A 23,995-nucleotide genomic window follows, 5' to 3' on the forward strand; every position below is an offset into this window, starting at 1 on the left:
CTGATCTCAGGGACCAGTAACTGTAAAACATTCAGTATATTCTAAAGGATTCTGCTATAAGCTCCTTTAAATACATTTACATACATCACACACACCCTTAATAACCTGGGCATCTTTCACAAGTGAAATGAAGCCTCTGGCAGCACCTTCCAGTCTGACAGTGTAGAGAGCTCTGCGCCTTTCACAAACTCCAAACAGCTCCCAGACAACGGGAAGCCGTGTCTTCCTGGCCATTGCATCTTTGAGATGTTCTGCCTCTGTTCCTCTTCCCACGGAATAAGGCTGCCATGCACACATCTGGTCCATGTAATCACCCCAGCCTTATTCCTATACAGAATCCCAGCATGGAAGTACAAGTCTGGTCAGGATCTGAAGACACTTGCATGGTGTAAGGACAAAAGCTAAGGATTAAGCTGTCCTTAGGGACTGAAGTGCACAGGCTTTCCAGCATAACTGAAAATAACATTTCCAACACGTTTTTGAAGGTAGCTTCACAGAAAAATTATAAAACTCATTTTATGTTAGGGGCACATCTTGAAACATATCCACTCGGAGGAATTTGTAATATGTCGTTTCCCCTGTTGAAAAAATATAATCAAGGTTTTGCAGATCTGTTTCTCTTCACAAAAATTAGCCAGCAGCACTTATACTACTTGGAATCAGACAGATGGATGAGAAGGGCAATACTTTAGACATATTAACCAGATGTACTTGAGCTGAGAACTGTGGTACTCAACCAGTCTGACTTTGAGGGGATGAAGAAAGCAAACATCTTCAGTGGCTTCAGAGTTGCTCTCAGGACTGATTCCTTTACTGAATCAAATTACAGACGCACAAAGCAAAATTCAATATAACCTAACCCAACTCTCAAGTGGTTACAACCTTATTTTACAGCAGAAAAATAAAGTTCATTCAAATTTTGGAAACCTCAGTTCAGTTCCTCTCAACTTCTACTCAGAGTTAAAATGAAATGACAGGAGAAGATACATTTTGTAGAAGAGTTTTTTCAAAATGACATGTTGGAAACATTTTACAGAATATAAATTATACATATGTACACATATAATACACAACACCTACTAAAAACACAAAAAGGAAAGCCACATTTGCACATATCAGTAGAAAACTGTGAGCTGATGGCAACATTGCACAAGTGCTCAAATCAATAAACCATCAACCAAACACCAAATGTTGCAGCTGAATAAGATCATTATAACCTAAGTTAGCAAAAAGTCTGTTCTAGAAGCCTCAAAATGAAAATTCGTTTCAGGAAGGTCAGTTTGGTCAGCCTGTTAAAAGTCAGTATATACAGGGTACAACAGGGGATTGGGAAACTCACACTACTCCAATCCAATACACACAGAGCATCCCTGAAAGGCTGACTTCGTTGTTGATCCCTGACCTGCTTTGCCTTCCTCAGCAGCAGGTAACGAGAAACATTACTTATAAATGAAGCAGCACTGCTCAGTGCAGTTTTGAGATGGAAAATGTTTGTTTCTCAATCAAAGCAGATACTCCAACAGAGACACACTTGGGTGAAAAAGGTGGATGTTACATAACACACAGCTCACCAGCTTCAGACCAGAGAAGTTTAGCAGGACAAGAGAGGGTTCAATGTTAGTGAACCAAACCAGCCTAAACAATCCTTCTGTGTCTTCATTTCCATAAGAGAGATGTCAGTACAAAAGTGCAGATGAGGGTAGTTGCTCTGTTCCTTTCCTCTGAGGAAGAACTAGTGACACAGTCCTTTAGAGTCTGCTAGTCTGCTCCAGATGACAGAAGAACTCTAGCGAATCCCAGAGTCACACTTCTGCATTCCCTGCTTTACTGCGAGAGGCCTGGGAAACACGACTGATGCTGCTCTCAATAAAGACCTTCAGCCCCTGCAAACCTTGAGCATAGAGATATTCCAGATACCAGTCCCACTTCTTCCCCTGTAAACCAGAAAGAACAGTCAGATGTGCAGCTTTACCTTTCTTAAACCAATTTGAAAAGCTCTGCAAACACTGCCTTCCTGTGTGGCAACATCCACATGTTTGACACCTTTTAATACCCACAGGTGTACAGGGTCACCTTCCATTCCCAAATGCCCACAATTATACAATACACATTCTTAGACTGCATCAAGATCTTTCTTTAATTGTGAAAGTTTTTATAAATCCCAGTTCTACAAAGAGCAAAGTCTATTAGATCAACAGGGAATACATCAAGAATTAAATGAGCATGGATATTAAAGTCTTCCTTCCATCACTAGTGGCAATTCCTCCAGGTCAGGTTTGAAGTACACTGACACAGGAAAGGAAAACCAACTGCCAGTGTATTTGTTCAGTGGAGGATTCCTGTTCAAAGCTGCAACAAAGCTTTGAGACTTATCTGTCTCAGAAATATAATATGAAGTAGAATTTGTATTATCAATGAACTTTAAGTGCATCAAGAATAACTTTTCCTGGAGCCTTCAGAGAACAATAAACAGCCCTGTCCTGGTACTGTACTGACTCACGGAGGAAATATATAAAATCTCAAACCACTAACCACAGATGACTAGTGGTTACATAACTGCTCAGGTGTTGATGTCTTCTTGTTTTGCCCTGTCAAGAGACTGAATCAAAGCCTACCGCTGGAATTTTTTCCTCCCAAAATTCTTCTAGAGCATTTGTGAGTTTGGTGAATGTTATCACCTCATCCTCTTCAATACAGCTGGTGAAAATTGCCTTCTTTCATTTACTAAAACAAGAAATCTTACCTTAATTAATTTGAAGTTGAAGGTGGTATCATCTGGACAGGCCTTAAGGAGAAGGAATAAAACAATATCAAGTCAGATAAAAAGTATGTCCAGAGTTGCTGAGTCTCTGCTTAGTCCCCTCCTAAATCAGGAATTGCAGGTGTACAAAGAAATTCAGATTCTTTTAATCCTGTTTCAGAAGGGGCTTCCAGCATCATACTCTGTTGATGCCACATAAGTGGCAAGGTAACATCTGGACCCTCTTGCCCTGTGCTGCAGCATTACAGGATAGCAATAGGGAATATTCACAGGTATCTTTACCATTGTCTCTCTAGAGTGTAAAAGTCTCTCTTTCAAAATATTAGAAATTCCCAACAATGAGAAAGAGCAAGAGGAAAGAACTGAGAGAGATTAGTGCTTGTGTTTCCCCTGTGCTGCAGAGCAGTGCCCTCTGGTGCTCAGCACTGCTGAGGAAAATGTGTCCCTGCAGCTCAACATTATTTTCCCCTGCCTTAAAACACATTTGTCATAGCTGCTAAGCAAAATATCTCCTAGTTCTACAGTAGGAAGAGAATGCAAAAATTCCCCAACAGAAGGGGTTTCTTAAGGGATTTTGATGTTGGGTATTTTTTGGTTTCGGTTTATGGTTGTTGGTTTTTAGTTTGTTGGTTTGATTGGTTTTTTTTCAATGTGCAAAAGCTACAAAGAAGAATTAGGAATCTGTGTCAGGGAAAGTTTAGGTTGGATATTAGGAAAAGGTTCTTCCCCCCAAGGGAAGTTTATGTTGATAAAAGATTTGAGACATATACAACTTCTTTTCCTTAATCTAACAAACCCAAAATAGCCTCCTCCAGCAAAGACAAAATTTGGGTTTAATTAACAATAAGACTCAAACTACCTTGATTCAGGACACTGAGCACATAACAAAGGCAAATTTGTCAAGTGTTCCTAACCAGAATTCTTTGTTTCAACCTTTCAGGTGCCCGTTGCTGCATTCCAGGAGTCACACCTACACTTGCCTCGAGCCTGCCAGCTTTTCTCACAACAAACTGGCATCTTTGTGCAGCCCTTGGACAGCCTGAAAAACATGGTTTCTTGGAGCAGCTCACACGTCTTGGAACAATAAATCCCTGGCAGGCTGCTCCCTCCACTCTTCAGCAGCTGCACTGAACACACGATGGCACCCACAGTTCAAGACAACTCCTGGAAGAGCTCACACCAGACCATATGAGACAGCACCATGTTGTCTTCCCTCTGTACTTGAAGCAGCTACTTGTATTTCTATTTTAATAAGCCACAAAAAGCTACCACAAGAGCCAGAAAGCACTGCTAGCAAGTTTTAACACCATGAACAGCTGTATATAATTTAACTATGTATTTCTTTACTTTCTGGAGTTTAAATATTTAGATCACACTATTTTGTATGGCAGGATGCATCTTTGGTAAGCTTTTACTGAATTGTCATGTATTTCATTAATTAGCTATTTTAGTGCTATCTCAAAATGATCACAAGTACAAAGTCACATCCACATCCGCTATGTTCATACATTCAACTGCTTTCATACCACACAATAAAAGACTCTTTAAATTGTGCCATTAATCTGACACAAACACAGAATGCCACAGCAGCTTTTGAAAGCTCAGTTGCCTCTGCAAGTCAGCCAGGACACAATGACACCTCTAGAGAAACAGTGAAGACAGAACACCTGGTGCCCAAATCTTGGCCTACACCATTACCTTCTGCAGGAATTGAACAGAGTAGCACATCATGGCTGGATGATAGACAATGTTAAAGCTGGTTTTGAATTCCTTCACTCCAGTTTTAATCAGTATTTCATCATCCATATGAAGACCTTGAGGATGAGTATCTTTCTGGAATGCCCCAGATGTCCACAGACAGCCCACCATAGCTATTATGTACTGGTTGTACTCTTGGTATGTCTTGTTACTGAACTTGAACTGCAGTATTTTCTGAGGAGAAAATAAACCAAATCAATAAATAACATCCTCAAAGCAGCTGCGTGCTCCCAAGTCCTTAAAAGATGGCCATTACTACACCTCCCCTCCTCTCAACCCAATTCCTTGCTAAGGTCTTTCTAGCACATAACAGATGTGTTCACAATACCTTTTTACTCAACTCATTTTCTTTTGCGGCCACCAAGTTGGTTCGATACCTGGAAAATAAAAGGAGGAAGTTAGGGCCTGTAAATTTTCACTACATGCCTGTGTGGAAAAAAGCTGGAGGAATGTATCAAGAAAACTTATTTCTGCCATGAGAAAGATCAAACTTTATTGGTAAAAAAGAGAGACATGAAAAAGAATTCAAAGCAACTTTATCACTTGGCAGAGTAGGGACACATCTAATAATATTAGTCTTTTAAATAACTCAGACATGACCAGCTTGCCTGGGACAGTCATCTTCATAAAGGCAACACACAAGAATGGACATCCAGGCTTAAAATCAGCAGAGAAATGCAGTGTGTTTTTAAAAAGGGAGACTTTCATTCACTAAGCAAAGAAACAGAAGCCACTGGAAGTAATGCAACTTGACAGTTGTTCTATATAATAAGCACTAGCTCCTCTTATTTCCTAGAGACCATCCTGTCATGTTAATTACCCTGAAGATTCCTTAGAGAAAAAGCCACATGGAGAGCCCTGCACCAGCTGTCAGCTATTGGCTACTCTTCTCCTCAGATGCAGCCACTGGAACTAACAAGGCCAAGAAGTGCAGCCTTGGTGGTGGATCCTGCAGAGCAATAAACAAAGTGCTGTCTTTGGCCTTGCCAGCAGCACAAGGCAATCCTCAATTCCCAGAGTTTGGGGGTGGAAGAAGTACTCCCTACTCGGAATGTGACAGAATTTGTAAGGGAAAGCTCAAGTGTAATAGTCAAAGTATGGGAGTGAGAAGTTGTATAGTTACTACTGTTCATTCCAGCTGGCTGACTTTCGTTCTCTCAAAACAATAGAGGAACTTCTTCCTTCCCATATCAAAGATATGGAAAGAATACCAGGAAAGAGGTCAGAATCCTGCTTTTTTGGATAACAGACTGAGAAAAAGGATAGGAACTACAACTATAAAATCTTTTATCATGAAAGCTGGGCACAAGTGGAACTTTCCCCTTTGCCTTGCATGGCAAGAAGGAGATTCCAGATTTTACAACAAAGTAATTTCATTTCAAAAAGACTGAAAGAGCAGACAAGGAGTCCCTGCAGCCCACACCTGTTGTATTACCTGTACATAATATAGCAGAGCTGATTCAAGTTGACAGAATCCATGCTGAGCAGTGCTGGGTAGAAAACCCCAGCAGGAGGCAATATCAGCAAAGGCAGGTTGTACTTCAGGTACATGTCACACACCTGCAGGAATGAAGCACATCCAGGCTGATTATTACTGCCAGAGTAATGACTGTTACAGACCCTCAAGGAGGTAAGAACAAACAAGAGCATGACACTGCATTCCAGTCAGATCCATCAACTTCCTTCAGAAGGGAAGACCAGGGTGTCTTACGCAAAACCCATTAGTTTTGTGCATTTTTAATGGATAATTTAGTTACAAATAGATCCCAGAACTATCATTGTTTCTTCAGCTATTCCCAACCTAAATTGTAGGAGCTGTTGCTGTTGTTAAAGTATGGCTGGATTCACAGTAAGCACAACTACAGAGAGGACGTGAGGAAGCTGGAGAATAGATTTAAAGCTATTTGATGCTGTTTAGCTTGCCTACAGCACAAACTAGGAAAAAAACCACATTTTTAAGGAAACATTTAAGGAAAAAAGCAAGATATGTTGTTTGAAGATGAACTGATCATTGTTCTTTTCTTTAAGTCAGCATTAAAAAAGCATGTTATGTCCTACTGGTATTTCTTCCCCAGTTCACCTCTGAATTAAGAGCAGCCACTTTCGAGAAGCTTCTTTAATACTCCCTACGGATGCAACAGCAGCAGCTCTCGCCTGTAGATCTACCAAGTACTTGGAATATTCTTGCATTTAATCACAGTTTTGTAAACTAGAATTAGAAAGATGTTTTTATGCTTTAACTTAAAAAAAAATGCAAACAGCCTTAGGAGTATTACAAAAGAAAGACAAAATGATTGGGATACACACGGTCTCATAGAAATCCAGAATGAAGTAGAGCAAGAACGTGGAGTTGTTTTCCAAACGCAGTGCAATAGTAGAGATCCATCCAACAAAGTGGACCAGCTCAGCCACCACAGTCACTAGCCCAGAAAGGGTGGTGTTCCTGCAGCAATGACATGGCACAACATGACATATACCTCTTTGCAAACAGCAACATGGAAAATGGTAACACCAAATTGAAGTTTATGCTTTTGCCCCAAACACTCAGCAACAGACACTTGTTCTTCAATACAGCCAGTAACAGATTGTTATCAGCACCATTATAAACATCCAGCTATCAGTGTTATGAGGATTTTTAATTCTGGACACTTCAAATTTCCAGTGTCAGCAGAAATATTTCTAAAGAAAGACAAAGAATAGGATTGGCAAGGTAGCTTACAATATACCAGAATCATAACAGCATTAGTAACCTTCTGGTTGGTCTTTATGCTGGGTGATAGGGCTAGAATATACATCTAAATACACTGCTGAGCAATGCATGGAATATGGTTTGCATTTCTTAAAGACAAACTTACAAAGTAGAAAACTCTGAATCCACTTGAATCACATTGCAATTTAACCAGTTCTGCAACAGCTCTTTCAGGCACTCAAGAACACTGCACTGCAATAGGCAAAAAGAAATCAGGTTGATGACAATTTATACAAGCAAATAATTCTAAACAAAAAATGTCATGAGAATTGGTATATCCAAGGAAAGGTACCAGGAGTTTCTCAGGAGCAGTGACATAGTTGTATGTCCCCTAGAACTGAATGTAGGTGTTATATAGCTTTTCCTGGAGAATGTGAGTTTCAAATAGTGAGTTAAAATTGCAATAAAACAATTTGCATTGTGTTTTATCAGTTCTTTTTAGCTCCAGTGCCATAGCTTAATTCCAATTAAAAAAAAAAGAAGGTATCTTAAAGGCACCAATTTCCTAAATACTTACAGTTTAATTTCTTTATTTTACTCTGTTTGGGCACAGACTTCTCAATAAGAAGTTCCCTCTACAATCCCTCAGACTGCTACACCTAACACAAGTGCAGATAGCAGTATCAACTAGAAGTAAACAGCCACTGTATTCACTTGGATTACCTTAAAGTAAATGGATGATGTGAAAAAGAGCTGTGCCAGGGGATCATAGAGATGTGACTTAACGTCTGAAACAAATGAGAAAGCAGTATGATATCAGTACACAAATTCTATGCCCCAAGATAGCCTCACTGTCCAACCTCACCCAAAGATCTGCAGCACATACCAGAGCAACTGCTGAGGGGGATCCAGCTCACGAGTCTGAGGACTTCTGACCGACAGCAGACGCCATCCCAGAGAGGAAGGGTCTTATATAGGAACTCTTCACAGGCAGAAAATCCCTCCTATAAAGCACAAGACAAGCATTCCAAAATTCATCTCATAAGACTGCACCTCACCACACTCACATCACTCCAGAGAAAGAAAGAGGCTTGCACTTCCTTCCTGCCATACAACTTGCCAAGATATTAAAATTATCATTCTCAGATTTTTGTGAAGAAAACAAGGCCATTTCCAGAACATTGACTTGCTATAGGTATACGTATTTTTATTACTTGAGTCACTGACTCAGAAATATTACAGGAAACAGTTAAGTCCCAGAAGTTCTTTGAAGGAAGACTTTGTGAAACCCTTGGCTTCCACAAAACATGCACTTACCTGCAAAAAACATTCTGCCTTGTAGACAGTTTGCAGAAAGCTCTTGAATTCTTCTTCACTGCGGTTTTCAACAACACACCAGGCGCATTCTGAACGTGAGAGAAATTGTACTTGAATATGAGCACCGCAAGAACAAGCATAATGAGAAACCAAATTCAGTTCTCTTCCAGTAGCTGTATTAACACGATATGGTTATCACTATAAATCTGAATAGCAAAGTACCATTACTGAAAAGTGAAAAGCCTCAGACATCCTTTACCTCCCTACCTCACAAAAGAATATTATTTCTCACTACCTTCCTGGAGCATCTGGCCCATCCAATAGTAGAGCCTCAGGTAAATAGATTCATCTTTCACACAGTTCATGTAGTGAAGCAATAAGGGGTTTGTTAGCACTGAACCCATCTGGGAAGGAAACTGCAAGAGAAAAAGAAAAGAAAGAATTAGTCAGTATTTACATCAGTAAACTGACAGAGAATCTCATGTCCAATCTCTTTACCAGCAACAAGACCATCTCCAGGACTCATCCACCATCCTCAGTTAGGACTAGATGCTCTGTTAGAATTAGCCCACACACTACTCACATATAAACAGGGCATAGAGGAATATCCTTTGGTCTCGCAAAACATTCACCAAGATCTTTCTGAAACTCACCTCTAGACGCTGAATATTTTGTAGGAGCTGAGGGAAGGTCCGCAGCTGCTCCACTGGAAAAGACTCATTTGTACTGTACAAATAAACACGGTTACTGTCCTTGTCCTTTTCTAAATTATTTGTGTTTGTACTGCTTGCAGGTATAACCAACTGGGCATTCCATTTCTGTAGAAAAGAAACACAAAGATATAGCAATGACTCTGCTTCCAAAGCAATTGGTTGCACTCATGAACAATGTTCCCAGAAAGACCCAGTTTTACCAAAAAGGTATCCAGGCTTTCATTATAATGGATTGCTGCATTTCTATATAGTTACTCCCCACCTTTCGAGTGCTGAAATAAAGCCAGACTCCCATTATTTGCCAATATTCATAATGAAAACTACAACTTGGCACCTTCTAGAGTATCTTAGGCCCATAACTTACCCTTTTTCGTGAGTGAGGTTGAGATGTGCCTAAAAATACTGCCTGGGACAGGGGAGAGGTTCCCTGGTTTCTTTGCCTTACTGCAGTGATTGCTGCTTTCCATGGGCCCTCTGAATTCTTGAAGTAAGTCTGGAAACAGAAATCAGACATTCATGCAAGAAGCCAAACTAAGACAAAGCAATAGAAAGAATAGTTCCTATTCTGATAAACATCACTAGAGTAATGTAGAGACACTCAGCTCTGCTTGACAGATGCTTGACAAGCAGATTGAAATTTTAAAAAAAATTTAGAGAAACTCAACTTACCTGCACATAAATTACATGTCTGTTCTAAAAAAACTACCCAAAAAAATCTCAAACTCAAGTCTATCCCATTAAAAGAAAAATTTGCTGCACAATTTAGGTCTAACCTGCTCCTCTTCTCTGTTATAAATCTAGTCCTGCTACATGTATTCTACTTGGTCAAAGGGCTGAGCACACACATAGGCCTCCCTAAAAGGGGAGTAATTTTTTGTTGTTCCTTGAGGCTCTGATAAGTCGGTTTACTACATTTTTACCTTTTTTTTTCTCTTTCCTATGACACAGACTTTCCAAGTGCAAAGCTACTTACTGACTTCCATTGTCATTGGTACTTGAGAACGTCAGCAATTAGAAAAAGGCATTAACAAGTTAGACAGTTTGTTTCCTGAAGAACTTAATATTATGTGAAACAAGTCAAAGCCACCAGGAGCACCAAAAAAAGGATTAAAGTAATCCGCATAAGATAAAGGTAGATGCCATTTCCAACCAAATCATCTCATCATGCTGAAGAGGAAACAAAACACAAAGCAAGGAAACCTCATCTGAACCTGATTTTACTCAGGGAAAAGAGGAAATAGAATTAATCTACACCAGTAAATCCTGCTATATCTTAAATTGAAAGCTCTGTACAAATACTGTAGTAAATCCTGTTTTCAAATTGACTGAATCTAATTCCTTACCTTCATTTTCCCAGGAAGGGTTATGGTCACCTGTTCTGGGCAGAAAAGTTTGTAAAGTGATAGTAGAGCTTGCAGATGAGACCGCATTCCCTGTCAAATGACAAAACAAGAGGGAAAATATGTGGGGTATGTTTTTATTATAGAAACTAAATGATGTATTTTAGAAGCAAAAAACCCCAGTGATCAGTTAAAGCTAAATTTCTAGAGCTACATGTCACCACATAACCATAGATAAACAACTGAAAGTGACAAAACCAACAGAAACTGGATCAATGAAATACCATAGGAAGAGGACTGAAGACCTTTCTGCAGTCATAACTAATAAAAAGGAATTTAACAATCAAAGCTATGAAAAATAGTCTTCTGCCTAAAAACCATGTTATTATAACAATGTTTTTTTTCTTACAAAAAAGGGAGCAAGGCCCTCTACAATCTCACATTTTTCGGTCATTTTTGGTACCCCTTGCAAAAGGAAGATTAATAGAAAGTCAGACTGTAATAGATAAATGAAGTTGCCCCTTGCTTCAGAGATTTCACCATACCTAGTGACAGAACACAGAGCTTTATGTATATCATAGCATGTACAAAACACACATAAAAATTAGGGATGCACATGCAAGAGAGAAGCTTTGATGCTACAAAGACTAAAACCTACAGTTCTAAGTCCAGCCACTCTTCTCCATTCTGTAAGGATATTAGTCTTACAAAGTGCATTATTAACCACAGTTCAAACTCTACAAGAACCAAAATAAACTCACCATTTTTGCTTGGAGGTCCAGCAGTCTCCTAATCCGAAAAGGCTTGACTGGAAATGCAATTAAGAAGATAAAGGATTTTAAAAAGCATTTGAGCAAAAATTATATAAAAAACTTTTTTTTTAATAAAGTCATGACAAAGTAAGCAGAACCAATCATTCTTATTTCTAATAAATAACGCTAAGAGAGGGGTTTCCAATTCAGCAAGTGTTACACAAAGTTTCACCTGAACTACCACTCATGCTTCCTTGCCTTAAAAGTTACAATACTGGCTAATCATTGTATTAATTGCACTGGAAAAAAAAGGAAGTACCAGCAAACAGCATCAGAAACAAAATGGTATTTCAGCTCATCCAGGTGAGACTCACCATTTTCTTTCCGGGTCAGCAGGTAGAGCAGGTGGCAGACATAGGGGCACTGCAAAGCAAAGGCAGCCATGAGCTCTCCTGCTGCTGCAGACACACAGCCAGGACACACAAAAACCAGCACAAAAGAGTGTCTCAAATATCAACTTCATTTAAAACTTTATCTGCACTGTGAGCAGTCCTGACAGCAACCAAGCTATTTAATTAACTTGGATCATTTCTTTTGGAACATGGTCTAGAAATTACAAGACTCAGCAGTGCAAGTGCAATTACATTTTCAAAAGGAAAGGCACCTTTGAACCAATATAGATTTTTAGAGCTTCTAACTGCAGTTGAGGCTGTAAAGGGTCTTAAATTAGTTTCAAAGCAACTCTGGTGCACTTTCCAACTGACCCATCATGCCTGAAAATGCTATTTGAATCAGTAAGAACTTAAATCCAGTTTTATGGAAAGACTATAACTAAAGTTAACCTAAAACCATTACAAACATTACAAGAAATATAACTTGGAACTTTGGGAACTTCCTAAATATCCTAAACTTAAAGAACATTAACAATTTCATGCCTAACATGACTGCCAAGATAATCTTAATATGCACTGAATCCAAACACTTCAAAATTCCTGAATTTTACAGCCGCCATATGGCAGAAATTGCCTGAATGCTTCTTCTCTTTTCAGCTACATTTCAAATCAAGTAAGTAGAACAGCAATTAGTTTCTCACCCTTAAATAAACACTGCCCTAAAAATTTTTTTGCTTTTTGCCCAAGGTATACAAGTCAGTTTCTGCCCAGGAGAAGACTTTACCTGCTGATGTCTGACAATCCCAGAGACTGCTGCACCACAGTTACTCTTGGGAATTTAGACAGAATATACAGGCACACTCTCTGAGATACAGAATAGCAATTCTTGGAAGCATGTTTAAGTGGATAGACTACAGTAATCTTACAGTACTTGCCTGTTTATGGATCTAAATTACCCAGCAATGTTATAATGCAAAGGGAAAATATAAAATTCCAGAAGTCAGAAAATGGTCTCTAAACAACACCTACTTCAGACTAATTCAAGCATTAATATGCATACTACTAATGCACATTTAAGTTTATTTTGTCGGTCCCATGTGTTCTTAAGCTCTTACCATCTTCTCATCTTGCAGGAAGGAGAAGAAGAAACCATAGAGGGCATGAAGTTGTTCCTTGTGATCAATGAAGTCAAACATTGTGATCAGCCACCTTAAAAAAAGCAGCTGCAGACAAGAAAAAAAGCCATATTACATTACCTGATGAGCAGAAAAGTCAGTAGCCAACTCCAGAAACACAATCAGTAAGTATATACACCACTCTCAAGGATAAGCAGAGAGCTACAGACAAACAGCACAAGGGTGATTCAGATGAAGAAAGTCTGCCAAGGGATAAACAACCAGGAAAACAACAGGCCCCATCACTGCTGTTGGTGACTGGGTTTTGGTTTCTATAACCATGGGACCCTACATGTGTATCAATGGTGATTGTGAGACAGGGAATCCACTTCAATAAATGGGGCACATGTGGGCTCAGCCTGGACCTTCTGACTCTAAAACTCCCTGAAAGGAGGCTGAAGTGAGGTGGGACCAATCTCTTTTCCCAAGTATAAAGTGATAGGTCAACGAGAAACAAGCAATAAGTTGTGCCAGAGGAGGTTGAGATTGGCTAATAGGAGAAATTTCAGCACAAAAGGGGCTGCCAAGCACTGGAACAGAGACTGCCCTGGGAAGTGGTTGAATCACCATCCCTAGAGGAATTTAAAAGATGTGCAGATGTGGCACTTGGGGACATGGCTGGCTTGGCAGTATTAGGTTAATGATTGGACTCTGTGGTCTTAAAAATGTTTTCCAATCTAAATTATTCCATCAGGTCAACCTTTGAGCAGACCATGTGAACATGAAAAAGACTGCTAATATTAAGTCATGTTGCCACAACCAAGGTGCATATAACCTAAGGGATACCTCACTGAAGCTGAAGGATGCCTCACATAGAAGTATTGTACAGAAATGTTGGCAGAGAGACCACTCCTGAGGAGTTCAAAGATACAAGACAAGCAGGAACCAAATTTCCACTGACACTTATAAGGTGTTTCTTGGTTCCCACTGCCAATCCTGCAATGGGCATCTCTGCCAATCTTGGTAAATGACAGTATCTTTTGTAAGACCTTGCACATTAAAGCCTCAGGATTTTTGATTCCTCAAAATCACCTGCTCTTATGTTCCTGAGCAGAAGCAGTGACTGTTGTAAACATTCACTAAGTTACCTGGATGCTGTCTGAGCACTTGCTGGCACAGAGCCAAGACACAGCTGTAACCACAGAACTTTCTGGTATCACTGAGGTTGGAATCAGGCTCTTCAATAAACTAGTATTCACTGTATCAGCTGGAAAAAAAACCAATTTCAAATAAGATGGTGCTCATGGTCCAGGTTCTTCAATATTGTTTTGAAGCTTAGGTCAAACTTTCCTCTGGACAAAATTATTTTGAGCTTCCTTGCTCAAAGTGCATAAGAATTAAGTAAAGACATATCTATACCTCAAAGAATTATGAGAAATAATTCATTCCATCTTAACAAAAGGAAATGGAAATTACACCAAAGCACGCCAGAAAAATTAATTTTATGCTACAGTGCCCAACAGTACCATAAACACATTATCTCAGCAGGTTTAATTAGAGGGAAAAGACACATTCACAGAAGATACACCAGCAGTACATAAATACTTTACCAAATTTGCCACTGAGCACCACATTCAGCAGTATCTCAAACCCTTCAGGGGGCAGCCCTTTTTGCAGGGCAGTGCTTTCCACAGCAGCCAAGTGTTTCTGCAGAACAGTGTTCTTCCTCAGTACCACATGGTCTTGAACTAGGAAAAACAAATAGGACAAGTACTGGATGAAACAATTTCTGAAAAGAAATTAACTTAAAGACTCTCTGAACTGTCCCTGCGTATACTCTCTGCATATTTTTCTTTACGTAGTAACAAAAAGAGAAAAAAAATTAACATATTAAAAAAATTATGTGGCTCAGGGATTAAAGAGGGGAAACAGATGTAAATGAGACTTTTTTTTAATAAGAATGTCGTTTTTATCTTCTCAATCCTAGACAGCCAACCTTAAAAATACTCTTACCTTTCTCAAAGTAGCTCAAAGCCTGCTCCAAAGAGTCTTCCTGGCTATCAGATTTCTGATCATTAGCAGATTGATGATTCTGCAAACTTTTTTCAGGGTCAATTCTCCCTCTTTTTCGCCACGCAGAGAGATTAGTTTGGCTTTTATGGCGAACATGCAGAGGCTGCTTTGGCGTCTTGGAACTCCGTCTTCGCTGCATCCTTTCAGACTCCCAGCTGAGACTGGAGAATTTTACTCATTTGTCATATGAGAGCCAATCCTTCATTAGGCAAGAAAGGAGATCAACCTCCCACAGCTGAGGAACATCAGAGAGCTGGTTCCCTGCAAGGAAAAGAAACATTCATTTTCCTGACAAGCAGATTTTAGAGGCATCCTTCATAAGGCAAGAGTAAATTCAGAATAATTTAGATATGACTGCTCCCCAAAAGATCAGACGAGATCCTCAGAAGATGCACAGACAACAGTGTATCAAAACTCTCATCTTACATGAAAAAAGGGAGAAAAAAATCCCAAGTAAAAATTACACAAGCTCCTTTCAAGTTAAACATTATCTGATACAATCCTATACAGCATTTTGATTTAAAAAATCAACATAACCAGAAAGTTAGCAAAACACAACCAAGTTTTCTTCCAAGTTAATTTTGTACATTATTATTATTTTCCTTACTTGTATAGTGTATGCCAAAATAACCAGTCAACAAGTCATGACTCTGTGCAAGGTTCTGTACAAATTTTAGAGGATCATAACAACACTTTTCTCCTATATCACAAAAATTAGATTCTTCTGCAGTCTTTCTACTAACAAGCTGTGATTGGAAAAATTAAGAAATTTTGGTAAACTTCCAAACGAGGCACAAGAACTACTGACAGTGCCAAATTGCACAGCTCTGGGTGAAATGCAGCCTTAAAAAGTGACATTTTCTCTTCAATATGCTGGAGAGATCAACCTTTTACCCACAAAATAGGAAATTTTGCTACAATTTCCTGGACTTGGTAGAGTGTGCACCCCTGTCCCTGGATTGCTGGAGTCTATCTTCCCTGTCACAATAAAACAGAACGACTTTCAATTCATACTCCTGCTTCACTTCCTTACAAGGTTTGAATCATGTCTATTTCCCTGTAGGTTTGTTTTCGTTTGTCACTTTCCTGCGCAGCAAAGCTCGGTGACCACACTGGAGTACAGCAACAGCTTTCTCTCAGCTTCCTCAGCACCTTCTCTACATGTGTTTTGTTTTCTTTTATCTTGCAGGAGTTCTGCCAGAAAGGTTTGGTGAAGAAGAGAGCAGAAGTACCAGGCTGGAAGGGCAGTTCTGGCTGACAGCGAGCCCAGTCCTGCGCAGCCCCTCAGTGCTGACATCGCCACACATTGGGGAGTGTGGCACCATCACCCCTCACCCTCCTCCCCAGGCGCCCCCTTCCCTGCAGCCCCCCGAGACTCCCCCAGGGCTGCCCGCAGCATCCTGAGGGAGCCGGAGCCTTCCTAGCCCAGCACGGCGGCCGCGGGGCTCCCAGAGCGGCGGCAGGACCCTCCAGCCCGCAGTGGGCAGCCGGGCCGGGGGAACGGGGAATCCCTGACCAGCCGCTCCCACGGCCACCGGCCCTCCGGCTGCCCTGGCCACTGACTACCGCCTCTCTCGGCCCCTGACCGCGCCAGGGCAATTGACCCTCCCGCTGCCCTGGGCACTGACCACCCCCTCCCACAGCCGCTGAGCCATCCCACGGACACTGACCATCCCACGGACACTGACCATCCCACGGACACTGACCCTCCACAGCCGCCTCCCGCCGGCTCCAACGGTCCCTGCATTCAAACCGCGCCGCCACCGCCCCGCGCGTGCGCACTGAAGGCAGCCGCCCCTCGGCGCCGCGCGTGTCCGGCGTGCTTCCTCCCTCCCTCCGTCTGCGCATGCGCAGCGCCGCCACAGCGTGCCGCGGGAGAGAATGACGGCAGCGCTTCCGCCCGTCCTGCGCCGGGCCCTCTGAGCATGCGCGGTCCGTGCGGGGCGGGGCGGGAATTCCCCGTGAGGGAAAGTTCTGCTCCGGTGTCTCCACATCCGTGGGGCTGGGAGTGTCAGCCAAAGATTACATTTTTAAAATGACGTGGGGAAAAAAGGGACAGAGAAAGCGATAGAAAGCGAGGCAGTAACCCTGAGGCGCTACGCAGTGGCGCCTGGATGAGGCCAACCGGAGTGAAATTAGGGGCGCGGAGATAAGATTGAAAGGCGCAGGGGGGGGGGGGGTTGGAACCAAAAAAAAAAAAAAAAAAAAAAAAGGAGGAGTAAATTAGCATCGAGGTCTTACAGAAGGAGTGGATCTGTTCTTGTCACTTCCAGTGTGCACAGATGGCTGGAAGTGCCCAAAAATAGCTGTTTAATGCTGGGGGGCAGTGACAGAGGTCAGCCCGCTAAGATAAATACAGAATTCTTGTTACTGGGCTCCGAGATGAGTTGTCTCGCTCTGTAGCACAGAACACGCAGTCACCGCTGCGGGTCACTTGTTCATATTCCTGCAAATGTGGCAAAGAGGACTTTCTTAGTATTCACTGAACAGTCTGAAGCTTTTGCAGAGATAGGCTCTGCTCCATTGAATGCTTTGTTATTATCACCTCTACAAGCTTCAGGGAGGAATGTTACAAAAGAGAAATACAATTTGTTCCCAAAGGTTTCCTGGGTTGGAGGCATGGGTGAAAGGGCTGCAGCAGTCCAGCTGTGTAGGAATGTACAGCATGGTGTGGGTTTGAGTCAGTGGTGGTTTTATTTTGTTTTGAATTAAAACATTATTAATAATCCCAGTCAGGACACAGTAGTAAAAGTGTCTTTTGCAAAGTAAAACCAATTCTGTATATATTTTGGATGACCTTGAGATAGTCTGTGAAGAGAAAATTGTCTAACAGAGGTGACCTGTTTGTTCCTTTGCTCAGGGTGCACATCTGATAAGAGATATTTAGTCCATCTGGAGCTCTGGGAGGAGGCTTTTTCAGAATATATATATATTTATATAGGCCTGCATCTATTTTAGCAGCAAACTTCAGGAGGAAACTGCATAGGAACATCCATTGCCAATTTTTACAGAGATACAATGCTGACAGTTTACTGGAGTTACGTTTTCTTACTGCTACATTGAACTGTAACATGAATTTATTTGAGACTGTTTCAATAAAATATCCCGATGTCTTTTTTAAAATGTCTGCGGTTATTAATATATAACCAAGTAGAATTTATCTGACTTCCACTCTGCATTACCTTGTCTCTCAAATTGCCTGGCATGATTCTCCCCATTTTAGGTGCAGTGTTTGACCCCAGGAAAATGTTTTCAGGCATGTCTCTCAAATAAGAAATTGGTTTCTGTAAAGACATTTTTCTCCAAATTTCAAAAAGTTTATTTTTGTGAATAATTTAAAAAAAAAAAAAAAGGAAAAACTGAAAACAGACAAACATTAAGAAAACCAGACAAATAATTCAGAGGTAACACATGCTCCTTATGACACTCTAAGATTTCAATACAACAGGGATTCAGGCTCTGGTAACAGGACTTATCCCAGCTCACTGAGGCTGTATGTGGGATGAGCAGTGAGGTACCTGCAGTTGTTCAGACCCTCATCTACCAGAAATAAACAACAACTCTATGAAGTCACAGTAGCTGTGGGGGAAAAAAAGGGTTCTTCTTGCAAGGAACTGGGGAGCACAATGCTACTTGCCAACATCAGAGAGATATCTTGGAGTTCTTTGGGCAGTTCTGCCCCCCATCCCCTCTCCAGGGACCCTTACACTCTGCCAAGAAGGGTAAAGAGATGCCATTGCCTCGTGTGAAGCAGGCAAAAAATTACTGTTATCAGGCCAGTGTCCCAGTTTTGGAGCCTCTGCATGGAAATCAAGGAAGATGTAAACAGAGCATTCCATGTTTTCTCTGGATAACCATTCCATAGAAAGGACTGGGCACAGAGGCAGCAAAGGCTAAGGAATCCCTCTCTCCAACACAACACAACACTTTTTTGGTAATAGGGTCCCTTTTACCCCTTGACTATGGAAAGGGAAATGCAGATGGTGTGTGTGGGGCTGCACAGGCCAGCACAGGGACACTGGTCATGTCCTGCCCAGCCATTGTTCTGGGCAGCAGCAGTGCACCCAGGCCAGCTCTGCTGCCGTGGGGCTCTGGGCTGGTGCTCAGGGACTGATCTCCCCACTGCAGCAGTGCCAAGGTAGCCTGACTGCCCATCCAGGCCTCTGCCCAGGGTCTCAGTCTGGTTTTGCAGCTCCTGCTGAGGCCAGCACTGCTCCAGCCAGGTTGCTGACTGCCTGCAAGCTGTCCCTGTGGAAGCTAGCTTGTGTTTTTCTACATTACATGGCAGCAGCAAAAGCAAGACTACAGTGTAGACATACCTTGTATCTCTCAGACCCCAAGTGCAACTTTAGACAGACAAAAAAAAAAAAACGCAAGTAGGTAAATAAAAACCAAATTTTCTGGGTGATTTTGGAGAGAGCTGCCTCGAGGGTCCATGTTTCCTCACATGCACTCAACTAGGATACCTTCATTTTGCCTTTCTCGGGAGCTGCTTCATGGATGAGTGGCTGCTCATCCCCGTTCACCGACAGCATCCGCTTCTCCGGTGGCAGCTCCTCGGGCTGGCGGGCGATCAGCAGGCGGCAGGTGAGCAGGATCCCAAAGACCAGGGCGTGGGCATAACGCTTGAGAGGATCCCCCACAAGCTGGTGGAAAAAGAGCACAGCCAGCACGAGGAGGAGGAGGAGGAAGTTGGCCACATCTTTGGGGCGACCAGGCACCAGTGTCATGACAATGCCACACGCCACTTCCAGGGCGCCGATGCTCTTGCGGAGGAGGATGGAGCTGACTCCCATCTTCTTGAGCATGGGCAGGGCCCGCACGTAGCTTTTGTATGCTCGTTTCTGGAAGCAAGCAGCCAAGGACATCATGTGAGAAAGTGAAGGCAAAGGTGACTTCCATTGAAACAGACTGATGTGCAACATGACCTAAGAACCATTTCAATCATCACAGACCACTCTGGCACAATACCCAATCTGTAAACCTTCTGTTTGGGGGCATATTAAACCATCAAGCTGCAATTCCCCCTTTATAAGCTGTTGTCTCCTTGCTGGAAAATAGTTCTGCAACCTTGCATCCATCTTTGGAACTACAACTGGGCCAGATGTACCTTACCCTGAAAACTGAGGTTCTGACTGCTAGAACTAGCAGTGCAGAACCATGTTGTTAAAACAAACAAACAAACCTCTCTCTAAGAGTAGCTTCTCCTTTAAAATTGACTAATACACTTAATCCCTGCAAAGCCAAGGCACAGCAAGTAAATACAAAAGTCTCTTTCTACCTCAAAGCAACTTACAGTATCCTAAAGCAACTTACAGTAGTGTTTATGGGCAGTGCAAACTTAGGGTGGGACTATACATCAAAGCTGAGCTTCACCAGTGCTATCCTGTGCTTACATACCTTTATGATCCTTTCTTTCCTCAGGTGAAAGCAAGCTGACATTTGACATTATTTGCTCCCTAGCTTATGCTGGATTTAGAAGCAGTATAAGTTGCAAGACTCAGCCTGCTTACACAGCTGCCTCATTTTTGGGGGGAAAGAAACAACCTTTGTCTTTACACATGTCCATGTTCTGGCCTTTGAACATTAGATGCTGGTGGGTTTATTGTTTTGTTTGGTTTTTCTTACTTTTTTTTGTTTTGCAATCAAGTATTTCCTTTTACACATATATATATATATATATTTAATTAGGCTTCTAATTATGTGAGACACTGAAATTATTTGCACTTACAGGTGGGTATAGTATCCCTGAAGACATTTTTGCCATTGTGTTCTCTGTTTTCTAATCAGTGTGAGGGAAGCCAAATCTCAGGTAGAGGATTGTTCAGCTCTCACAGGCACTGATCAGACTGGAAACCTACATTACAGGCACATAGAACTTTCCCATGTCTCTGTAGATTCTGATGCTTCCTTCTGAGAGGATCTCATGCTTCACATGTGGTTAAAAAATATCCAGCATTGTCATTTTTTGCTATAAAATAGTTGAAGATCTCATGATACATTTACTCCAAGTGGATGCATGGTAAGGATGTATTTTAAACCATCAGTGACTAAAACCTCAGAGCAGAGTATTTTTAAACAGTTGTGGAAAATACAGCTTTTTTAAGAAATGTACTATAAGCATGTCCTAGAGTAGTCTGGTATTTTAGGTATTTTAATAGACAAACTAATGTGGTTTTTGCTAAATTAAAAACTACAAGTTTGGTGTTTCAGGGAGATAACAGAGGTTCTCTATTTGCTGAGGGCAAAATGCCATCCTTATGGATTTGCAAGGTCAGGTTTTTCCTAATTGTCTGCTTGACATGACAGACCACCACAGTATGTAGCACAGCAAAAGCAGGAGAGCCTAATGAGCCATGAATATGTAACAATATGGGCTATTAAGAATAATGGTGCTGTGTAATACCTGCTTTCTCCCTATAAAACCAAACATTATTCCTACCTGTAGGCCTGACTCTTGGTAAAACAGAAAGGCACACAGAAATGAAGTATTTTACAGAGCAAGCATTTTGCCATGCTTTTAAAGTCTCTGTGCTGCCCTTTTTTTTTTTTTTTTCCCTGTAGCAGAAGCTTAAGAGCTTTGTTTTCTAGGGGTTTTACCTCATGTGTCTCTTGCCTATGAGGTACTTCTTGGGGATTTTCCTCTGTGAGATCCCTGTGCTGTTCTGCAGACTAGGCACTGCAATTCAGATGTTATTTGAGAGCTAAGGAAAAGCAGCTGGGCAGGTGGAGCAAAGGGAGAGAACAGAATGTGCTGGAAACTTCCAGCACGATTTTTTTAGGGGCACAAAAATTATACCAGCATTTTCAACCACCGAAATAAATAACTGGGGAGGCAGGAGGGAGAGGGCAGGAGAATAAATAAACACAGATGAGGAAGCAAAATGTGGCAGCCTGTCCCCCACCTGCCTGCAGCTCGCAGCTGGCAAAGCTCTGCAGCACGGCTGGCCCTGAGCAGAGAGGAGCATGAACCAGCTCCCCAGGTGAGAAATGCGCACCATGGCTTCTCCGTCCTCTCCTCACCCCTCTCCTCTTAGGCAAGAGGACGAGAGGCTCATTTCCCAGGCCAAAGAGAATAATAAGATGACTATTAATAATACCTTCCTCTGCCTGCTAAGAATCTCAAAGCATTTCACAATCATTAATTAATCCCTGCACAAGTCTGGTGAGGTAGGGACAGTCAGTATCATTATCCTTGCTTTAAAGTATCGAATTTTGAGCATGAACATCTGCCAAAGCAGGCATCTGTTTTTCCCACCCCCCATCCAGTGTTAAGGTTTCCTCCCGGGGATCAGCTGTCCCTGCCTGCTGCACGTCTGGCACTTCTTCAGGCCTTGCTTTTAGATACCCTTTTCTCCCCATCTTTTGGAGGCTGTGTGTGCTGTGCTACCCCATCCTCCTTGCCTCCCTTCCCCAGCCCTATCCACCAGAGATTTCTCCATGGATAGGCTCAGCTGGAGCCCAAGCAAGGGCTGCCAGGATATCCTGGGCACTGTGTATTATTGGCTTCTCTCCATGTCTATCAAGTAAGGAGTCAGATAAGCTTCTTCCCTCTCCTGGCCCTCGCTCGGGGCTCCGGGGCAGTCACCCCCTGCATCCCCCACTGCTCCTGCTGCAAGGCTGGAGAGCCCTAGAGCACCTCCCTCCGTGCTGCCCGACTCACCATCTCGTTGTAGGCATCCCTGCTGAGCCGGGGGGTCAGTTTGATGGTCCCCATAAAGACAAAGAAGAGCCCCAGGGCCACGGAGAGGGCGACGATGGTGATGGTCCTGGGAGATGCCATAGAGCTGCTGGGATCCGGTCCTAGCGAGGCCTTGTGGCTCTGGCTGCCAGCCCGGGTGGGAGGGAGTCCGTCACCATTGAAGGCTGTAGGAATAAAGCTGCAGAGGCAGGAGGATGACAGCGGGAGGGGATTCAGCCTCCTCCACTCAGCAACCCCTGGGTCCTAAAGCCCTGCAGCCAGAGCCAGGCAGTTCCAGCACTGGAGCACAGAGGAACTCATCCTCTTGTTTCCTTGTGTGTTCCCTAAATCGCCTACAGAAAGCCGAAACGGAGCCAGCTCTAGGGATGTGGGATGGCAGCCAAAGGCAAAGCACAGCTGCTCACTAGTGGGAAAATAAGGACGTTAGCAGAGGACACAGGAGTAATGTGATGTGGAGGAGAAGTGGGCAGGGGTCTCCTGAACACAGAGAGCTTTCAGTTTCAGATATTCAGATGCTCATACATAGCAAACAACGTATTGCTTCAGTTATTTGCACCAGGAAAGCAAAAGAAAAGTCTTGGCCCTGTGGCTCTCCCGAAATCTGATGCCCAAAAGGGAAGGTGAGGCCACTTGTGTCATCTACCCCCACTGCAGATAAAACCTGTCCTGTATGTTCAGCTCTCCAGAGGCTAGTGGAAAGGCTTTCTGATCCTCTGTTACTTTCTGATTTAAAGTCATTCTGTCCCCTGTAATCTGCTACAAATTTCCTTTTGACCAAAACTAGCAGAAATCTATTCACATGCCACAATGAGAAACCAAGGTGTAATTACACAAAACTGAACTGCTGGAATACTGCATCCTTTGGTATAAAAGGAAAACAAAAGGCTCTCCCAGTTTCCTTGGCAGTTTATCAACCTTGATTCAAAACTTTCTGGGACTCACACAACACAAGGGAACTCTGCTCACTCAGACTTCCATCCCCATTATAGCAGCTCCACCTCTGGAAGAGCTGGAGAGAACTTCATATAACAGTGTGAACAGGACAGGACACATACAAAAGACATGAAAATTTTAAATTAGCTATTGCAGAACATCCTGAGGAGGAAAAATGTTGCTGCTGCTATTTTCACATGACACTTCATATTTAGGCATCAGCAATCATTAGTGGGCAAAGGGGAAGCAGGTGTGGAAAGAGACACACTGAAATCTCTTAATTTCATTTTATAGACAAATCTCACTGCCAAAGCTGGTGCCTCCTCCTCTGAGCAGGGACCCCAACAAAGGAATCCCTGAGGCTGCTTTAACCATTAGCCCAAGATTTGCAGGGGAATGAAGGGTGATAAAATGCTACAGAGAACCTTTTCACCCCAGAAATCCAAGTGG

General features: G+C 42.3%; 2 protein-coding genes across 4 annotated transcripts; both read right to left on the reverse strand.

Moving 5' to 3' along the window:
• Positions 1 to 789: 789 nt before the first annotated feature.
• On the reverse strand, positions 790 to 16,756 carry CENPI (centromere protein I). 3 transcript variants are annotated; one of them, XM_085060164.1, is made up of 21 exons: positions 16,617 to 16,756; positions 14,851 to 15,171; positions 14,448 to 14,585; positions 13,986 to 14,104; positions 12,838 to 12,945; positions 11,705 to 11,753; positions 11,340 to 11,386; positions 10,582 to 10,671; positions 9,603 to 9,731; positions 9,179 to 9,343; positions 8,821 to 8,941; positions 8,526 to 8,614; positions 8,095 to 8,212; positions 7,932 to 7,996; positions 7,375 to 7,460; positions 6,827 to 6,962; positions 5,955 to 6,079; positions 4,848 to 4,896; positions 4,460 to 4,693; positions 2,744 to 2,785; positions 790 to 1,934 (listed from the first exon to the last, which is right to left on the reverse strand). In XM_085060164.1, the coding sequence occupies exons 2-21, from the start codon at positions 15,047 to 15,049 to the stop codon at positions 1,803 to 1,805; spliced, it is 2,241 nt and encodes a 746-aa protein (XP_084916290.1). In that variant the 5' UTR covers positions 15,050 to 15,171; positions 16,617 to 16,756; the 3' UTR covers positions 790 to 1,802. The 3 variants fall into 3 exon arrangements, with proteins under 3 accessions (XP_084916290.1, XP_084916291.1, XP_084916292.1); XM_085060165.1 differs by having other exon boundaries at positions 16,599 to 16,715; XM_085060166.1 differs by lacking the exon at positions 10,582 to 10,671.
• Positions 16,757 to 19,230: 2,474 nt separating this feature from the next.
• TMEM35A (transmembrane protein 35A) lies at positions 19,231 to 23,762 on the reverse strand. The gene is made up of 2 exons (XM_085060173.1): positions 22,574 to 23,762; positions 19,231 to 19,754 (listed from the first exon to the last, which is right to left on the reverse strand). Exons 1-2 carry the CDS (start codon positions 22,691 to 22,693, stop codon positions 19,368 to 19,370), a joined length of 507 nt encoding a protein of 168 aa, XP_084916299.1. The 5' UTR covers positions 22,694 to 23,762; the 3' UTR covers positions 19,231 to 19,367.
• Positions 23,763 to 23,995: the final 233 nt, after the last annotated feature.

This window comes from Lichenostomus cassidix, chromosome 4A, assembly GCF_008360975.1.
Source record: "Lichenostomus cassidix isolate B80296 chromosome 4A, HeHo_3.0, whole genome shotgun sequence".
Classification (NCBI taxonomy): domain Eukaryota; kingdom Metazoa; phylum Chordata; class Aves; order Passeriformes; family Meliphagidae; genus Lichenostomus; species Lichenostomus cassidix.